This window comes from Epinephelus moara, chromosome 6, assembly GCF_006386435.1.
Source record: "Epinephelus moara isolate mb chromosome 6, YSFRI_EMoa_1.0, whole genome shotgun sequence".
NCBI lineage: Eukaryota > Metazoa > Chordata > Actinopteri > Perciformes > Serranidae > Epinephelus > Epinephelus moara.
In genome coordinates this window covers 6,636,302-6,650,071 of record NC_065511.1, presented here as the reverse complement: position 1 = coordinate 6,650,071, position 13,770 = coordinate 6,636,302, and the positions used below count along the sequence as shown (strand labels likewise).

Below are 13,770 nucleotides of genomic sequence, written 5' to 3'. Positions count from 1 at the left end.
GGTTGCAGCCTTATTTTCAAGGTCTGGATGTGACCGAGGACGAGACACCTCCACCTGGAGTAGTATCCAGCTGGGCTTTATCTAGAGCTCGCAAGATTTCAGGCAAGGTATGAGATCGCTGCTTGTTCTCGCGATATTTCGGCTGCTCTTTGGAAAGCAGAGCTAGATGGTAAACAAACATGGCACCAACCTGTATCTAGGGTAACGGCTAACATGCTAACTATTATTTTTATGTCACTAGTCACTTGAAACAAATTTAGGACAATAGGAGACAGGTTGAAATAAACTGAAATTTCCCTTTAAGTTTCCTCACCTGCAAAAAGCCACCAGATCCGTGTGTCGCTTTCACATATGATCATAGCCTAATCTGTAGTTTTTCTGTCAATAATGTGTTCTTTGTTTATATAACTCACAACAAGGGCAAAATGTTTCCATACCAGTGACTTGAGGATTTTTTTAGTTCTATTTTTTAGGGATGCATGATATTGGATTTTTTGCCAATATCCAATAAACCAATATATATAATAACTTACTTGGCCGATAGCCGATATTGATATATCCACCTTTTCCCCCACCTAATTTTAGTGATCATCGAGTCTCTTCTGTAGTGGAGTTAAAATCATATTATGCATGCATACTCTTGTGACAATATTATCGTGCATCCCTGCTATTGTTGTTTTTCCATCATCGCCGACTCCAACAGTGACCATGATGTCGCCAATCCTACCTTTGAATTTGATGATTGAAATTGAAAGCTCACTTCAACTGATTTTCAAATGAGAATCAAAATCTTGACACCCCTGTTTGTTATTTTGCCTACCTTACTATTTTTTTTAAATTCTGCCTGTCTGCTCATATCCTTTTAAACTATGTTTGCCTGTTTAAACTGTCCTTTTTACATACCTGGCCTGCTTGGGAGTCCACACGTGCCTAACTGAATCTTTATCTATCATTTTCTCCAGCAAAATACGCTTTAGCACTATTAATCTGCTTTGCCACATATGTTAGGAGGAAACATAGATGCTGCTTGGATTAGGATAAAATATCTAGGTTGAGGTCATAGAAAAATTGTACTTTTGATTAAATATTTAAAAAGCCAACTGGTCCTGTTTAATGCTTTGACCAAGACCATAAATGACAAATGAATCAAATAACTAGTATAATGTGAAAGGTGTCACTCTGAGTGACAAACCCACAGAGGACTCTGCAGACCCCTCAGCTCTTTTGATTTCCTCAATCAACCACACTTTGAGCCACAGCAGGAAACTTTTTTTTTTTTTTTTATTAGCAAAAAAAAAGCTCTGATAAAGACACTGTACAAACAGTGGAGAAAAAAATGATTTAGCTTTAAATGTATAAAATGTATGGTGGTGCAGTGGTAAGCAATGTCGTTTCACTGCAAGAGGGGTCCTGGTCTGGCCCCTTATCTCTGTGGATTTTCTCGTCTTTCTGATAACTTAAGATCCAGAAGAAAAAACAACCAAGACCTAAAAAGGGTATCATAAAAATGTGGCTTGAAGCTAATATAAAATGTCAATTTATGACAGCTTCTGGCAAACAACCTCAACCATGACGCATGTGCAGAGGAGAGATGACACTACTGACGGGTGACAACGATCAAACAACACGGACTGTGTTTCTCTGGGTTTAAATATTGTTGAAAACGTTTGGGATAATGTAAGTACACAACTTTGCGAAACATATAACATTGAGCCAGATGTTTTTAGACATTTTAATGTGGAAAGGTTACATATTATATCTCTAATCTGTCCATTATTCTTCACATTTAAGAGTCCTTACACCTTAATACAATTGGCTACAAATGTACATGTTTAACCTTAAATATGTTTTCTACCTTTCCTTTGAGCCTGTCTAATTAATTAAATAAATGAAGGACACTTTAAATGTGTGGTCACATGAGTGGTTTTGATTACAGTTTTCTGGAAATGAGAGGCGAATGGCACCACTTCTCCACTGTGTTAAACCACCCCACTCTCCCTTTGGAAAATGAAGCTAATCCCTTCCCCATATGGCATTGGCGGGCGCCAATATGAATTACAAATGGCAAGAGATAGTGAGAGAGAATTTGATCTACTTTTGATAAAATTCCAAATTGTAATTTCTTGGATAACACACACAAACGAGACAGAGTTCTTGACACGCAGCACAGATTGGTGAGGATTGAATTGAATAAACGTTTGACCTATTTGGCATAGCTTTATCTGTGTGGGCACGGCACAAAACTATGACTGACAGCATCGGGAAGATTTCTCAACACGACAACAAGGGCTGAGATAGCACACAAGGATATTTGAGGGTATGTCATCCTCGTCAGTGGCCATCGGGTAAGCTGTCATATCAAACATCCAGCCCAGAGGAAGAACAGGCAGCACAGGAGAGATCTGTCTCTGAGAGGGAAGTGTTGAGCCTCCCGACAATCATCTTTTTGCTCTAAGCAGACATTATGTGGTTTGCCCAAGAAGAAAGTGATGGAGAGGATTCACCAGGGTTGAGCTTTTCCCATCAAAGCGAATAGTGCAGACAGAACTAATCAATCACTGGAATGAGCTTCAAGTTGATGAGGTTTAGACAGATTGTTAGTTCTCCAATGTGACACTTTTTTCCCTGCCCATTTATCTCTCGATTGTTTCATTCATCTTAATTTTATCCCTCACCTCAAAGATCATTATTTCTAGTATTGGTGCCTAAATGAAACAGCTAAGCTTTTACCTGAAGTACAGAGACACATCTCTTCACATTCCCCTCTAGAGCTACTTGTTAGCTGTTTATTATTGTTTGCCACTCTCTGATATCAAAATGATATCAGTGTCATTTCCTATTAGTTGCATCATCTCCATCTTCAGTGTACCCCTGCACAGTCACACATTTTGTGAGAGCATGAACACTGAAACACACCACTCCACCTATCCGTACTTGTAAAGAAGAGATAACACCTTCCTCTAAAATATGAAACATTGAATTCATATGCAATAAAATGCACCCTTATTCAACTCAAAACACAACTTATTTGGTCTAACATGACCAGTAGCTTATGGTGACTAGTTTTGGCTAATGTTTGCAAACCTAAGGTAAATATTGCATCGCAGACATCAATGTGTCAGTTCAATGCATTACTCAGCAAAAATCCCTTAATTAAGTTTGAACATAAGTGGTCTGAGAGAACACTAGATTTGTGCACCTCCTCTTGGCTCTGTTTCGGGTTTTAGAAAATCTGGCCTGTGAGGGAAGACTTTGGACAAATCACAGGTCATTTCAGAGAGAAGGCGTTCCTATTGGCTGTTCTACAGATGTATACACATGCACATCCTTTTGGTGAAAGCCTGATTCAGTAGCCAAGGATCAGACGATAAAGTTACTATTCCAGCATTGGCAACAACTGCTTACAGTGCAAAGCAACTTGAAAAAGGAAGGCAGACTTATCAAAAAGATAAGTCTAAGAGACTGTCTGACAATAAATGAAACAAAACATGTCAGTATCAGCAAAGTGTTTCAGAGATGGAGAGAAAATGTTGCCAGTAGTTTAGCCTTCTGCTAACTGAAGCCAAAGTCTCACAGCTGTAGCTTCAAGTTCATGTTTAGCTAATGATCACTTTAAATGTTATGTCTATTTTAATACCACTGTGTTGTTGTTGATGAGGGGAAGTGTGGTTGTTGTTTTTTATGAGCTGCTGGACAGTTGATCTATCAAAGTATACAAAGCGCAAAAGCTCCATATTATTATAGTTGCTGTGCTGTGCAGGTCTGACCCATTCATGCTTTCACACACACAGTGGTTACCACTTTGGATTGATACCCCCTGCTTATATTAATAATAGTGTGATAATAGAGAACAATTAAATAACCAAAACTATTGGATTGGATAAATATTTGTGGGCCTATGATATGAAACACAATAAACAAATATTTAGGTCAGCCACTATGACTGAAATGAATACACCAGAGCTGGAGGACTCACCTGCCGGTCAGCTACAGCAGCACTGGAGAGAGAGTTATGCATAAGAATGGGACGGTATGCTGGCGTTGCTCTGCAGTTGTAGGTGATGTAAATGGAAACACATCCAACATGTACTAACATCACCCAGCTATGTAAATCATCAAGACGAGGAAAAAAACGAACGGAAGGCCAGTTACTTATACCAGCTGCTTTCTAGCAGCCTTATGATGCAAAAGCAGAACAGGATATGTTGTAGATGTTGCAAGTGTATTAATGGAAACACACTGAACATGATAACGCAAAGTGCAGCATGAGCTAGATGTGTTGATCACCGGCGCCCTTCTATAATGTAATGACAAGACACAAGAACCTTCGGGGGATGTTTTGCCTCTGGTGGTGTGGTGTGGATATGTGTGGATGAATGAAAAACACAAACAATAAACAGTTTATTTAATGCGTTACCATTAATATCAATAATAATAATATTACCCAAAATCCCACTGGTAACGCATCATATTACTTTATTGCTGCTAAAATGTAATATATTACTGTGCTGCCCCCAGCGCTTACCACTACGGACCACCTCACCGGGAGGAGAGCAGGCAGCAGCTCTGGAGTGACAGACTCCCAGTCAGTGGCCACAGCAACCTGAATCCAGACAGCACAAACCCCAGCTCCAGGGGAACGGACAGCCTCGACCCCCCGCCGGATCAGCAGACTTTTGTATTGCTGTCATTACCCAGCGTTGCCACTGGCCACCAGCCTGCTATGACACTGACACTTGAGGGTTTGCACTGCTAAAATTTAGCTGACTGAAGGACCATCTAATTCTTGCCTCATTTATGATCCAATAAGCAGAGAGAGAGGGAGAGAGAGAGGGCGAGGGGCCGAACGAATGGCTAAATAAATCAATCTATAGGAAACACTGGGTTATTGTATGAAGCGTGAGCATGTGGTCATCTGGTGGGAGGGCTTAGGACAGAAAGGGGAGAGCTGCAGAATTGTATTGAATTGGTGCATTTAAGATAAGGAATACGTTAGATTATGCTTTCGACTCCCAGTATTGTGTTTCTGATCCTGATGTTAAGGCAGGGTTATCAAACTCTGAGGAGGGCAATATTAACTTATTTTTTATGTAACAGGTGTAACTTGAAAATGTGCCAGGTTATTATGTGCATACACGCATCATAAAGTCCTGCCTCATGACTTACAGTATGACTTAGGCCTACTGGGAGCCATACTGCATCTCTTCTTTAATTCTGTATTCAGCCAGGGTAGTGTTGTATAAAATTGGATGTGACATTGCCTCAAATGGAGACTCCACCATGGTAGATTTTCTTTCAGAGGTCAACATGTCTCGAGCATCACTTCAGTCTGCTGTGAAAATTCAGTAGGTTCAACTTCCCCACATGCCTCACAGCCCATTCCCCCGTTTTGTGTGGGTTTTCAACTTCCACTGATTTTCAAACTACTAACCTTTTGGGTTGTGTCACATTTCATCCTCAGATTACATTACTCACATTTTAGGACATGTTTATTTAAAACTTTGGGATGGAGGAACAGAATGAAGACTGAGTCATCTTCCCACGCCCCTGTTTCAGTAGACTAAAAGGTAAACTTCAAAGTTGAAGTGGCCAACCTGAGAATCCAATCCAGAGCCATCAAATGAACCCAGTGCTGTGAGGGAATCTGGGGTAAAGCATAATCAACTAAACTGCAGTCTGGTCAAACATACAGCATCCACTCTGGATTCTAATGCCCTAAATAAAGAAATAGACAGCTGCATAAGGTGCAATTATATATCACTGACAGTCACTCCAATTATCTGTGATGGAAGTGCATCCCCATGAGCTATTTTTCTATAAGCATCTTCACAGGAATATAGATCAGAATAGAGCTGGTTGGTGGGAGGATGATGTTAGCTGTCCAGTTTTCACAGTGGAGATGGTGATCCCAAAGTCAGTGTGACAGGAGAGGACAAAGCCTTCATTAGGGCAGGGAACCAGTGCATTTACATCAGAGATGCGCATGAAAAAGGGAGTGTGCTGACCAGCATTCCCATCTCAATCAGTCAACCAGTTATCCTAGAGCTGCACAGCAACTCAGTCGGCAGAATAAATGTTGGCACTGTATGTTTCTGCAAACACTGGATCCCTTACATTTGCATGTTATCATGTAGTTGATACACTGAAACTTTATGTTTCAGCAGTGCTGTGGTTAATGTGTCATTAGGTTTAGGCATAAAAACTTGGTTATAGTTGGGAAAAGATCATGATTTGGCCTAAAATACCTGGTTTTGGGGGCACAATCCCTGCTGGAAAAGCAGCAATGTCTCGGTAAAAACAACAACAACAAAACAAAATTGCTGGTACAATTATCTCTGGAAAAACAGTGACACGTTTCTAAAAACAGCCACATTTGGCGACTGGAAAGCAGCTGGAAAAACAGGGATGGCTCGCCAAAAAACATTTAGGGCTGCAAAGCCTCTAGAAAAAGAGCAGTGGGACCCTAAAAAACACGTTAGGTGCCTACAAAACACAGCAACGACTTACTTAACAACAAGCGGTATTGTTGTTCATTGATCTCAAGGTGTGGTTGGGAGCTTGGCAGCTGTCTCGCCTAGGTGACATGCCATCCACCATGCCCTCCACCTTGTAATGACAAAGTCAGCTCACATAAAACGTGCAAATGTAGCATATCCATGGTTTGTAGAAATGTACAATGCCAACATTTTTTGGTGCCGACTGGGCTGGGCACAGTCTGATCCAACACTGATGGTCCTATTGAGCTCTAACATGCAATCATGAAAGATGAAAGGCATTCATTTGGCTGATTGGGGAAAATGTTGATCATTGTTAGCACCCCTCTTCGTTGCTCTAATCCCTGACTGTTATTCCTCCCCCTTCTTCCCTCATTTGAGTTTACAACAGACACAAGAGCAGGGGATATATTTATATCTGACTCCTTCTGATGAATGAAAGGTCAGGAGTATTTTATCATAACTACACAATGCACATTTGCACTTAAGAACTGGTCACAGATCAACACTATTGCGATTAAAATTTAAGTGTTCAGGTCAGTGTGTAAGCACAGTAATTATAAATAATAGATCTATTCATGCAAAAAAAGTTCATTTGTTTCCTGATGTATGTTAATCCAAAGTTGTTGTTTTTTCATTGTCTTTCATTCTTTAATAAACTGTACCTCTTTTCCTAACAAGACTCTATAGCCATGCTAGCAGCTCCGTGAGGCTGCCTGTGAACTGGATTGACCCAAAATCTAATCTCAGCTCAATTTTAGGGTTAGTGGATGTTGTAACTACAAGGGAGTTTATCTTTAAAAAGTGCTGTCTCATGTGAGTCCACCAACTTTGTGGAGATGTGATAATAAAATCACTACTGAGTACTTTCAGTTCCAGTTATGAATATAACCACTAATATATATTTAAATATCCCATGTAAAAGTGTACAGATGCCAGTGCTACAGTAATGATGTTACCCTGTCAGCAGCATTTGGTGGCCTGGGTGCTGATGTGTCTGACTACTGCATGCTGTTGGATAAACTGTAGAAATCCAACATATTTTGTGACTCCATGATAATAAATATAATGAGAAAACATGCTAGAATAACTTAATAAAAACACCTTTTCCAAACACATTGCAGCAGTATTGGTCGAATGAGCACATCCACTGTGTTAGAGAACAAAGATGAAGTCTGACCTGCAATTTGGCATGAGGTGGCTGGACATCACAATGACAGGACAGGACAGGAAACACAATTTGGCCATACCTTAAGCTGTGTGACACTGAGGACCCTGAAACGGAACATATTTACAGCTCTGCTTTTCCTGCTGTGACATTCATACAGTTCACAAAATTGAAAAAGTACTGTTATCTAGTTCCCCAGCAAAGAGACCGTCCTCCTCCAAAATACAACCACATCGTCGTTTATACAAGCTGCTCATTATGACCCACATTTACATTTATTGTTAGGCAGAGACCTCTAGTGGCCATAGTAATTATCAATCAATCAATTTTATTTATAAAGCCCAATATCACAAATAACAATTTGCCTCAGAGGGCTTTACAGCATACAACATCCCTCTGTCCTTAGGACCCTCACAGCAGATAAGGAAAAACTGCAGATAAGGGATCCCTCTTCCAGGTCGGACAGACGTGCAATAGATGTCGTAATTATGACAGGAGCAAAGAAGGATGTCAGGTAAATTAGTATAAAGAGCAAGAGAGTCCACGTAAGGAGAAGGGCTGGGTGGATGGGTGGGTAAATCAAAAAGGACTTTTCACCCAGGAGACGTCTGTTTGTGTCCAGTGTGAAAACAACCCAGCTGGCACCGGACGTCAGTCAAATTTTCGCAAATGTTGGGTTTTGTTCTCCATATCTTATGACTAATGTTGTTATTTTGCTTCAAGATAATGTTGGGTTGAGATATTTGGAAGACATATTTTAGTTACGTAACAACCAACAAAATATTAACATCAGCTTCCATCACTATTGTACATCCAGCTGTCATTTGCATTCAACGTCCTGACATTGAATTATGGTCACCAGATATCACAGTCTAAATTCAACCAAATGTTAACATCTAATGACCTTGGTGGCCGGCTGGGAAAAATCAATGTTGAGTTATTTTTACCACATAACGTAGTATGTTAAGAAGCATGTCACATAACGTTATTTTAGGTGAGTAACTAACATAACCAGTAATTATTTTAAGCCAAACTATGATCTTTGATCTATGATCATGTGTTGTATGAGGATACACTGACACAGTATTAACTACACGTTTAAAACTGTGACCATTACAGTCATATGGAGAATGTGAAGTTGACATGACACCATGTTAAATTTTTTGGACAAGGACGCCATTTTGTGAGGATAGTACTGTGTAACCTGCAGTGTTGGTCAAGTTACTCTCAAAATGTAATTCATTACATTTTACTAGTTACCTTTATTTGAAAGTAATTAGTTACACTACAATGTTAATCTCTGTGAAGGGTAATAAGTTACTTATTACTTTACTTTTGCGTTACTTCCCCAAAATGACCTCAGAAGAATCCAGTGCTGTGCAGGTTTGACCCATTCATGCATTCACACACAGTGATGACCACTTGGTATTAAAACCCCTGCTTATATTAATAATAGCATGATAATACAGAACAAATAAATAGCCTAGACCATTCAAAATAAATGAATAGACTCTGACACAGAGAGGGTCAGGCAGAAGATCAAAGTCAGATTATTAGAAGATATGGATCAATATTTGTGGGCCTATGAAACACATCCAACATATACTAACATCATCCAGGTCAGATGTGTTGATCACTGGGACTAGGAAAAAAATGAGCCAGAGGCCAGCTCTTAATCCCCAAAGCTTTCTAGCAGTCTTAGAACACAAAAGGAAAATGGGATGTTCTACATCATGATATTAATGGAAACACACTGATCATCAGTACAGCATGACCCAGCTTTGCTGATCACTGGCACCCGTCTATGATGTAGTCTGTTGTGACATGGCAAGACACAACAACCTTTGGGGGATGTTTTTTTCTGGGGGCACAGTGGTGAAAGTGGAGCAGTGTGAATCAGTGTGGATAAAGGAACGTTTTTTCAGGTGCTAACGTGTTACGTGACATTGTAAATGTAATAATATTACCCAAAATTCTGTTGGTTATATTACTTTGTTACTGCTAAAGCCTACTGTGATGTGTTACTGTCACATTTTCCTTATGACTTATTCTGTTGTTAAGGAATAAGGATGTGTTGAGGCACCAATAAGGGAAACATTTCTGTGGGTCATATTAGAGGGTAGGAGCAAACCATTTATGTTGTTGTATGGGTTAAAGGACTTGTTGCTCAGAAAATATTCAGTTTCCTTTGTCTTTATTCTATGTTCAGATCATAACAACCATCAAACACATGAGCTTCATTTCCAAAAAGTACAAAATAACCAGACACTGTGTAAGTAGTGGCTGTCTGACATTATGTTTGCTCTGTGATCCGCAGATACCTGACCATCAGAGGTTTAAGGCACACAAGACAGATCAGCAAAAAACAGAACCGCCTATATGATGTCTCTTTTCCTCCTTGTATGCTTGACACACAGTGTGAGTGTTGGATGTGTGTGTGCAAGGTTATAAGGGACAGAGCCGTATAGAGAGGCAGCAGGTGAAAACAGAGTTTATATGGATCCGCCCTGACCTCTGAAAGAAAGAGAAAAGCGAGCAGGGCAGAGTTTATTAGATTACTACTGATCTCTGGTGACGGACTGCCCTTCCAGGCACACAGACACAGGGAAGAGATGGACTGATCCTCAGCTCAATACTGCCACCAAGTGGAGAAAATATGACTCCTGCAGCAGCTGTGAACTGCAGTCCATGCCACACAGCTACTGCTAAATAATTGATACTGGCTAAATCATTGATTTAACCAATGATTGATTCTGTGTAACTCTTCAGGAGGAAAAAATGCAGCTGTATCAGGCTGCAACGAATTGGCAACATCAGAATAACTTAGACTTGTTTTTGTCCTTGTATGAAAAGACCTGTCAGCCTAGGTCAGAGTGATAGCAGAGTATAATTTCACGTATGAGTCTTGAACAGTTTCACAGTAAAGGCAATCATCAACTCTTATTATCTGCAAGAAGGCTTTAAAAAGTACTTTCACACTCTGGCTAGTTGTCAGTTCTCCTTTTAGTCCACGTGGACATGATGGAAAACTGTTTTGATCACATATGGTCTTCAGCAGGTAAAGGTGACATTGGAGCACACAGCTATACAGAAAATATGTGATGACGTCACAGATCATCTTTAAATTGGGTAACTGACAGCATACATATGAAGAAATATGCCCAATCATTCGATTATCAATTGGTCACACTATGAATGTGAGCTGCAACCAACAATTATTGTCAGCTCTATGTCACCTCTGTCACATCAGCTTTACAAGTAAATTCATAAGTAAATGCATAAACAGCAACACTCATAGGTGAAGGAAAAGAAAAGGAGACAAATTGTAAAAAGACATACTACTGTGGTGACTGGTGGTCCTTTCAGTTATATTTCAGTTCATTCATTTAAAATACAGGCAATTTTTTGAATGTCCTCCTGTTTTCTGGAATATCTAGAACTATCTCTGTGTTATTAATTTGGGTTCTGGTGGTCAGTTTATATCGGAGGTTGGACCAAGTTGTTGTTTTGCAAGTCACAAGCAAGTCTCAAGTCTTTGCACTGAAGTCTCAAGTCAAGTCTCAAGTCAAAACTGATCAGGCCAAAGTCAAGTCCCAAGAGTTAAATTTCAAGTCATAAACAAGTCTTAATGCACACTTCACCAAATGTAATGTCATTTTAATAACATAGTTATAATATAGTACAATAATTTAAATCTGCTGAAGTCATGAATGATTTTTAAAATCTGGATTTATTTGCTAAAACAAGGTTGTTGAGCCTCCGTCTGTTTTCTAACTGAGTTCTTCATGGTTTTCTCCTGCAACTAGATTGGATGCTGTTGGACTGATTCAAACAAAGTGGATCTGGGAAATTAAGTGTTGACTGTCGAGTCTGACTCGAGTCCAAGTCATGTGCCTCAAGTCACCGCCTCTGGTTTATATTAAATAAATATATTCCACCATCAGAATAGCATGATAATGGCCATTCGGAGTGAATAAAAAAAAGTATTTTTTTGTGTGTTGCACACCAGCAGAGCTGTGGCTGTGTCCACATACTTTTGGCCGTGAGGCGGGTATGTAGCTTCTGATCAGTTCACGCACAAACCCCTCCCAACCTACCCGTCAGCCCATTGGTTAACATTTCTCCTATATAGTTCTTTCTAGCCAATCAGGCAGGTTTTGTCACCCGGCTGGTGTTGCGGGAACTGCCAAACACTCAAATCGACAAACTAAAAGAAAGGGACGTTCAACAAGTGTTCGGCTGAGAGAGTCACCAGCGTCGAGTCTTTTATGTGAGTCCTGTCGGTGTAAGAGTGATACATGTACGCTAATGAAAATGTTGTGCGTATTCCGCATCAAGTGGGCAAAAGTTTGCTCCCTTTACTAGCCAGCTAACATTACTAGCTAAGGAGATAAACTACTTAGCTACTGGCAACTGTTAGCTGTGTCAATTTTTTTCAGAGAAACACCGGAAGTAGAGAGATACTTCCTTCAAAATAAACACTACCATTTGTGCTGCGCCAAGTTACACACTGACAGTAGGGAAAACTATGACATTTTTTGACAAAGTCACATCTTGTTGACAATGGGTGAATACAAATATTTGTCGAGAAAGAGTTAGGTTGACGCCCCGAATATGTCGATTAAGTTGGGTACGGCTGTATTTTGACAGTCTCAACCGGAAGTGGCACTGTTTCATCCTATCTGTACAATATCAGTCTGACAACGTCCCGTTTTGTCTTAAAAGCTTTTTCCAAATTCCAACAAGAAGGTATGGCAGTGTTATGGTGCACTGTCTTTTGCTTTATTGATCGGTAAGACTCGGCATAATGTGTATGAGCCAGCAGCCATCTATTTCCGTAATCTGTGACCTTTTTATGAATGGTTTACAGTGATCGCTAGCATCAAAGGCGCAGCATTTTGAGTTCAAAACATTTGGGATCCCTCGTAGAACTAGACCTGTAATGGTAGCAGGTGCTCCTTGGTGTGTTGCATATTAGCTAATGAAGGAAATGGTAACTTGAAAAATGTCATAACAACGGCTCATACACGCTGTAATTGATATACAAATGGCCATTTTTCTCACATTACTTTTTCCAATGTCAGTATGAACTTTGAGGCTCATATGAAGGTTGATTTACAGCAGTGAAGCAATGTAACGTTATATATATATAATTTAACTGTAGTATGTACTAGTTGTACTGTTTAAATCAACGTGTGTTAATTCAGACACTAAAATTTTCTTCTTTAACCCACTTGAGTACCGGCACTAAGTACTGACTGTCCATCTCTTTGATTGCAAGTGTTTTGTATTGGTATCCATGATGGAAAGAACATGATGATACCTGTGTTAAAATATGCTTCACATACTAAGTATAATTTCTCTCCCCAATGTTTTATCCTAATTTTATTTTTTTGTCTTTATGTTAGGCGTCTGTGTTCCCATTGGCTGATGGAGTGGAAAGTATCAGTATGTCTCGCCGACTGACTAAGAAGGAGTTGGATGAGCAGTTTGAGCTGTTTTTGAAGGAGGTAATGTAATATCATGTGCAGGCTGCTGTGGTACTGTTTATAGATTGTCATGCTCTCTATTTAGGGTTGCACGTTATGGAACGAGTGATTCATCTCTAAAAGTGCTTCGTAGGCCCTTTCAAACATAAAACACGCCGACAGTGCTGTTGTCATCTGTCTGTTAAAGTGGTGCCTTTCAGTTATTTACTGTAGACATGGATGGCTTTTAGGTTTATGTTCCTTGTAGCTCTATTTATGATGGGACACTTATGGTATGAACCAGAGAGAGAAAGACAGAACAGTGAAGAGGCTGCATCACTGGAGGATTTTGAGAATTTTCTGTTGGAGCCTCAATTAATGACCATTGTGAGTGTGAGGCAAGTTCACTTCAGCTCCTCACAGTGAATCCACTAATACATTTCCACATAATTTTGCTGCCTGTATAATAATAACTGACAGTGCACATGCATTGAATGACAGGAGCTTAAGATGGGACTCACGTGATTCCTATATGATGGCATGCTGTATGTTAAGAGTTTTGCTGTATATTCATACAAGGAAAGAGTGCAGGTCAGATTAGTATGATGGCTTTTTTAACCTCTTTTACTTCGGTGACACT

General features: G+C 39.8%; 2 protein-coding genes across 8 annotated transcripts in view; one reads left to right on the top strand and one right to left on the bottom strand.

Moving 5' to 3' along the window:
* Positions 1 to 13,770, bottom strand: part of tsnare1 (T-SNARE Domain Containing 1) — a 1,274,638-nt gene that overhangs the window by 1,209,085 nt on the left and 51,783 nt on the right. The gene's annotated exons all lie outside the window — the stretch shown is intronic.
* The window catches only part of cep162 (centrosomal protein 162), a 40,123-nt gene continuing 38,182 nt past the window's right edge, over positions 11,830 to 13,770 (top strand). For 5 of the 7 annotated variants that reach the window (XM_050047702.1, XM_050047700.1, XM_050047701.1 and 2 more), the window contains exons 1-2: positions 11,830 to 11,932; positions 13,071 to 13,172. In XM_050047702.1, the coding sequence (XP_049903659.1) occupies positions 13,113 to 13,172 (60 nt within the window). In that variant the 5' untranslated portion in view covers positions 11,830 to 11,932; positions 13,071 to 13,112. Of the gene's footprint in view, positions 11,933 to 12,346; positions 12,455 to 13,070; positions 13,173 to 13,770 lie in introns of those variants that run through there. The other 2 variants (XM_050047696.1, XM_050047697.1) reach the window with 2 other exon arrangements.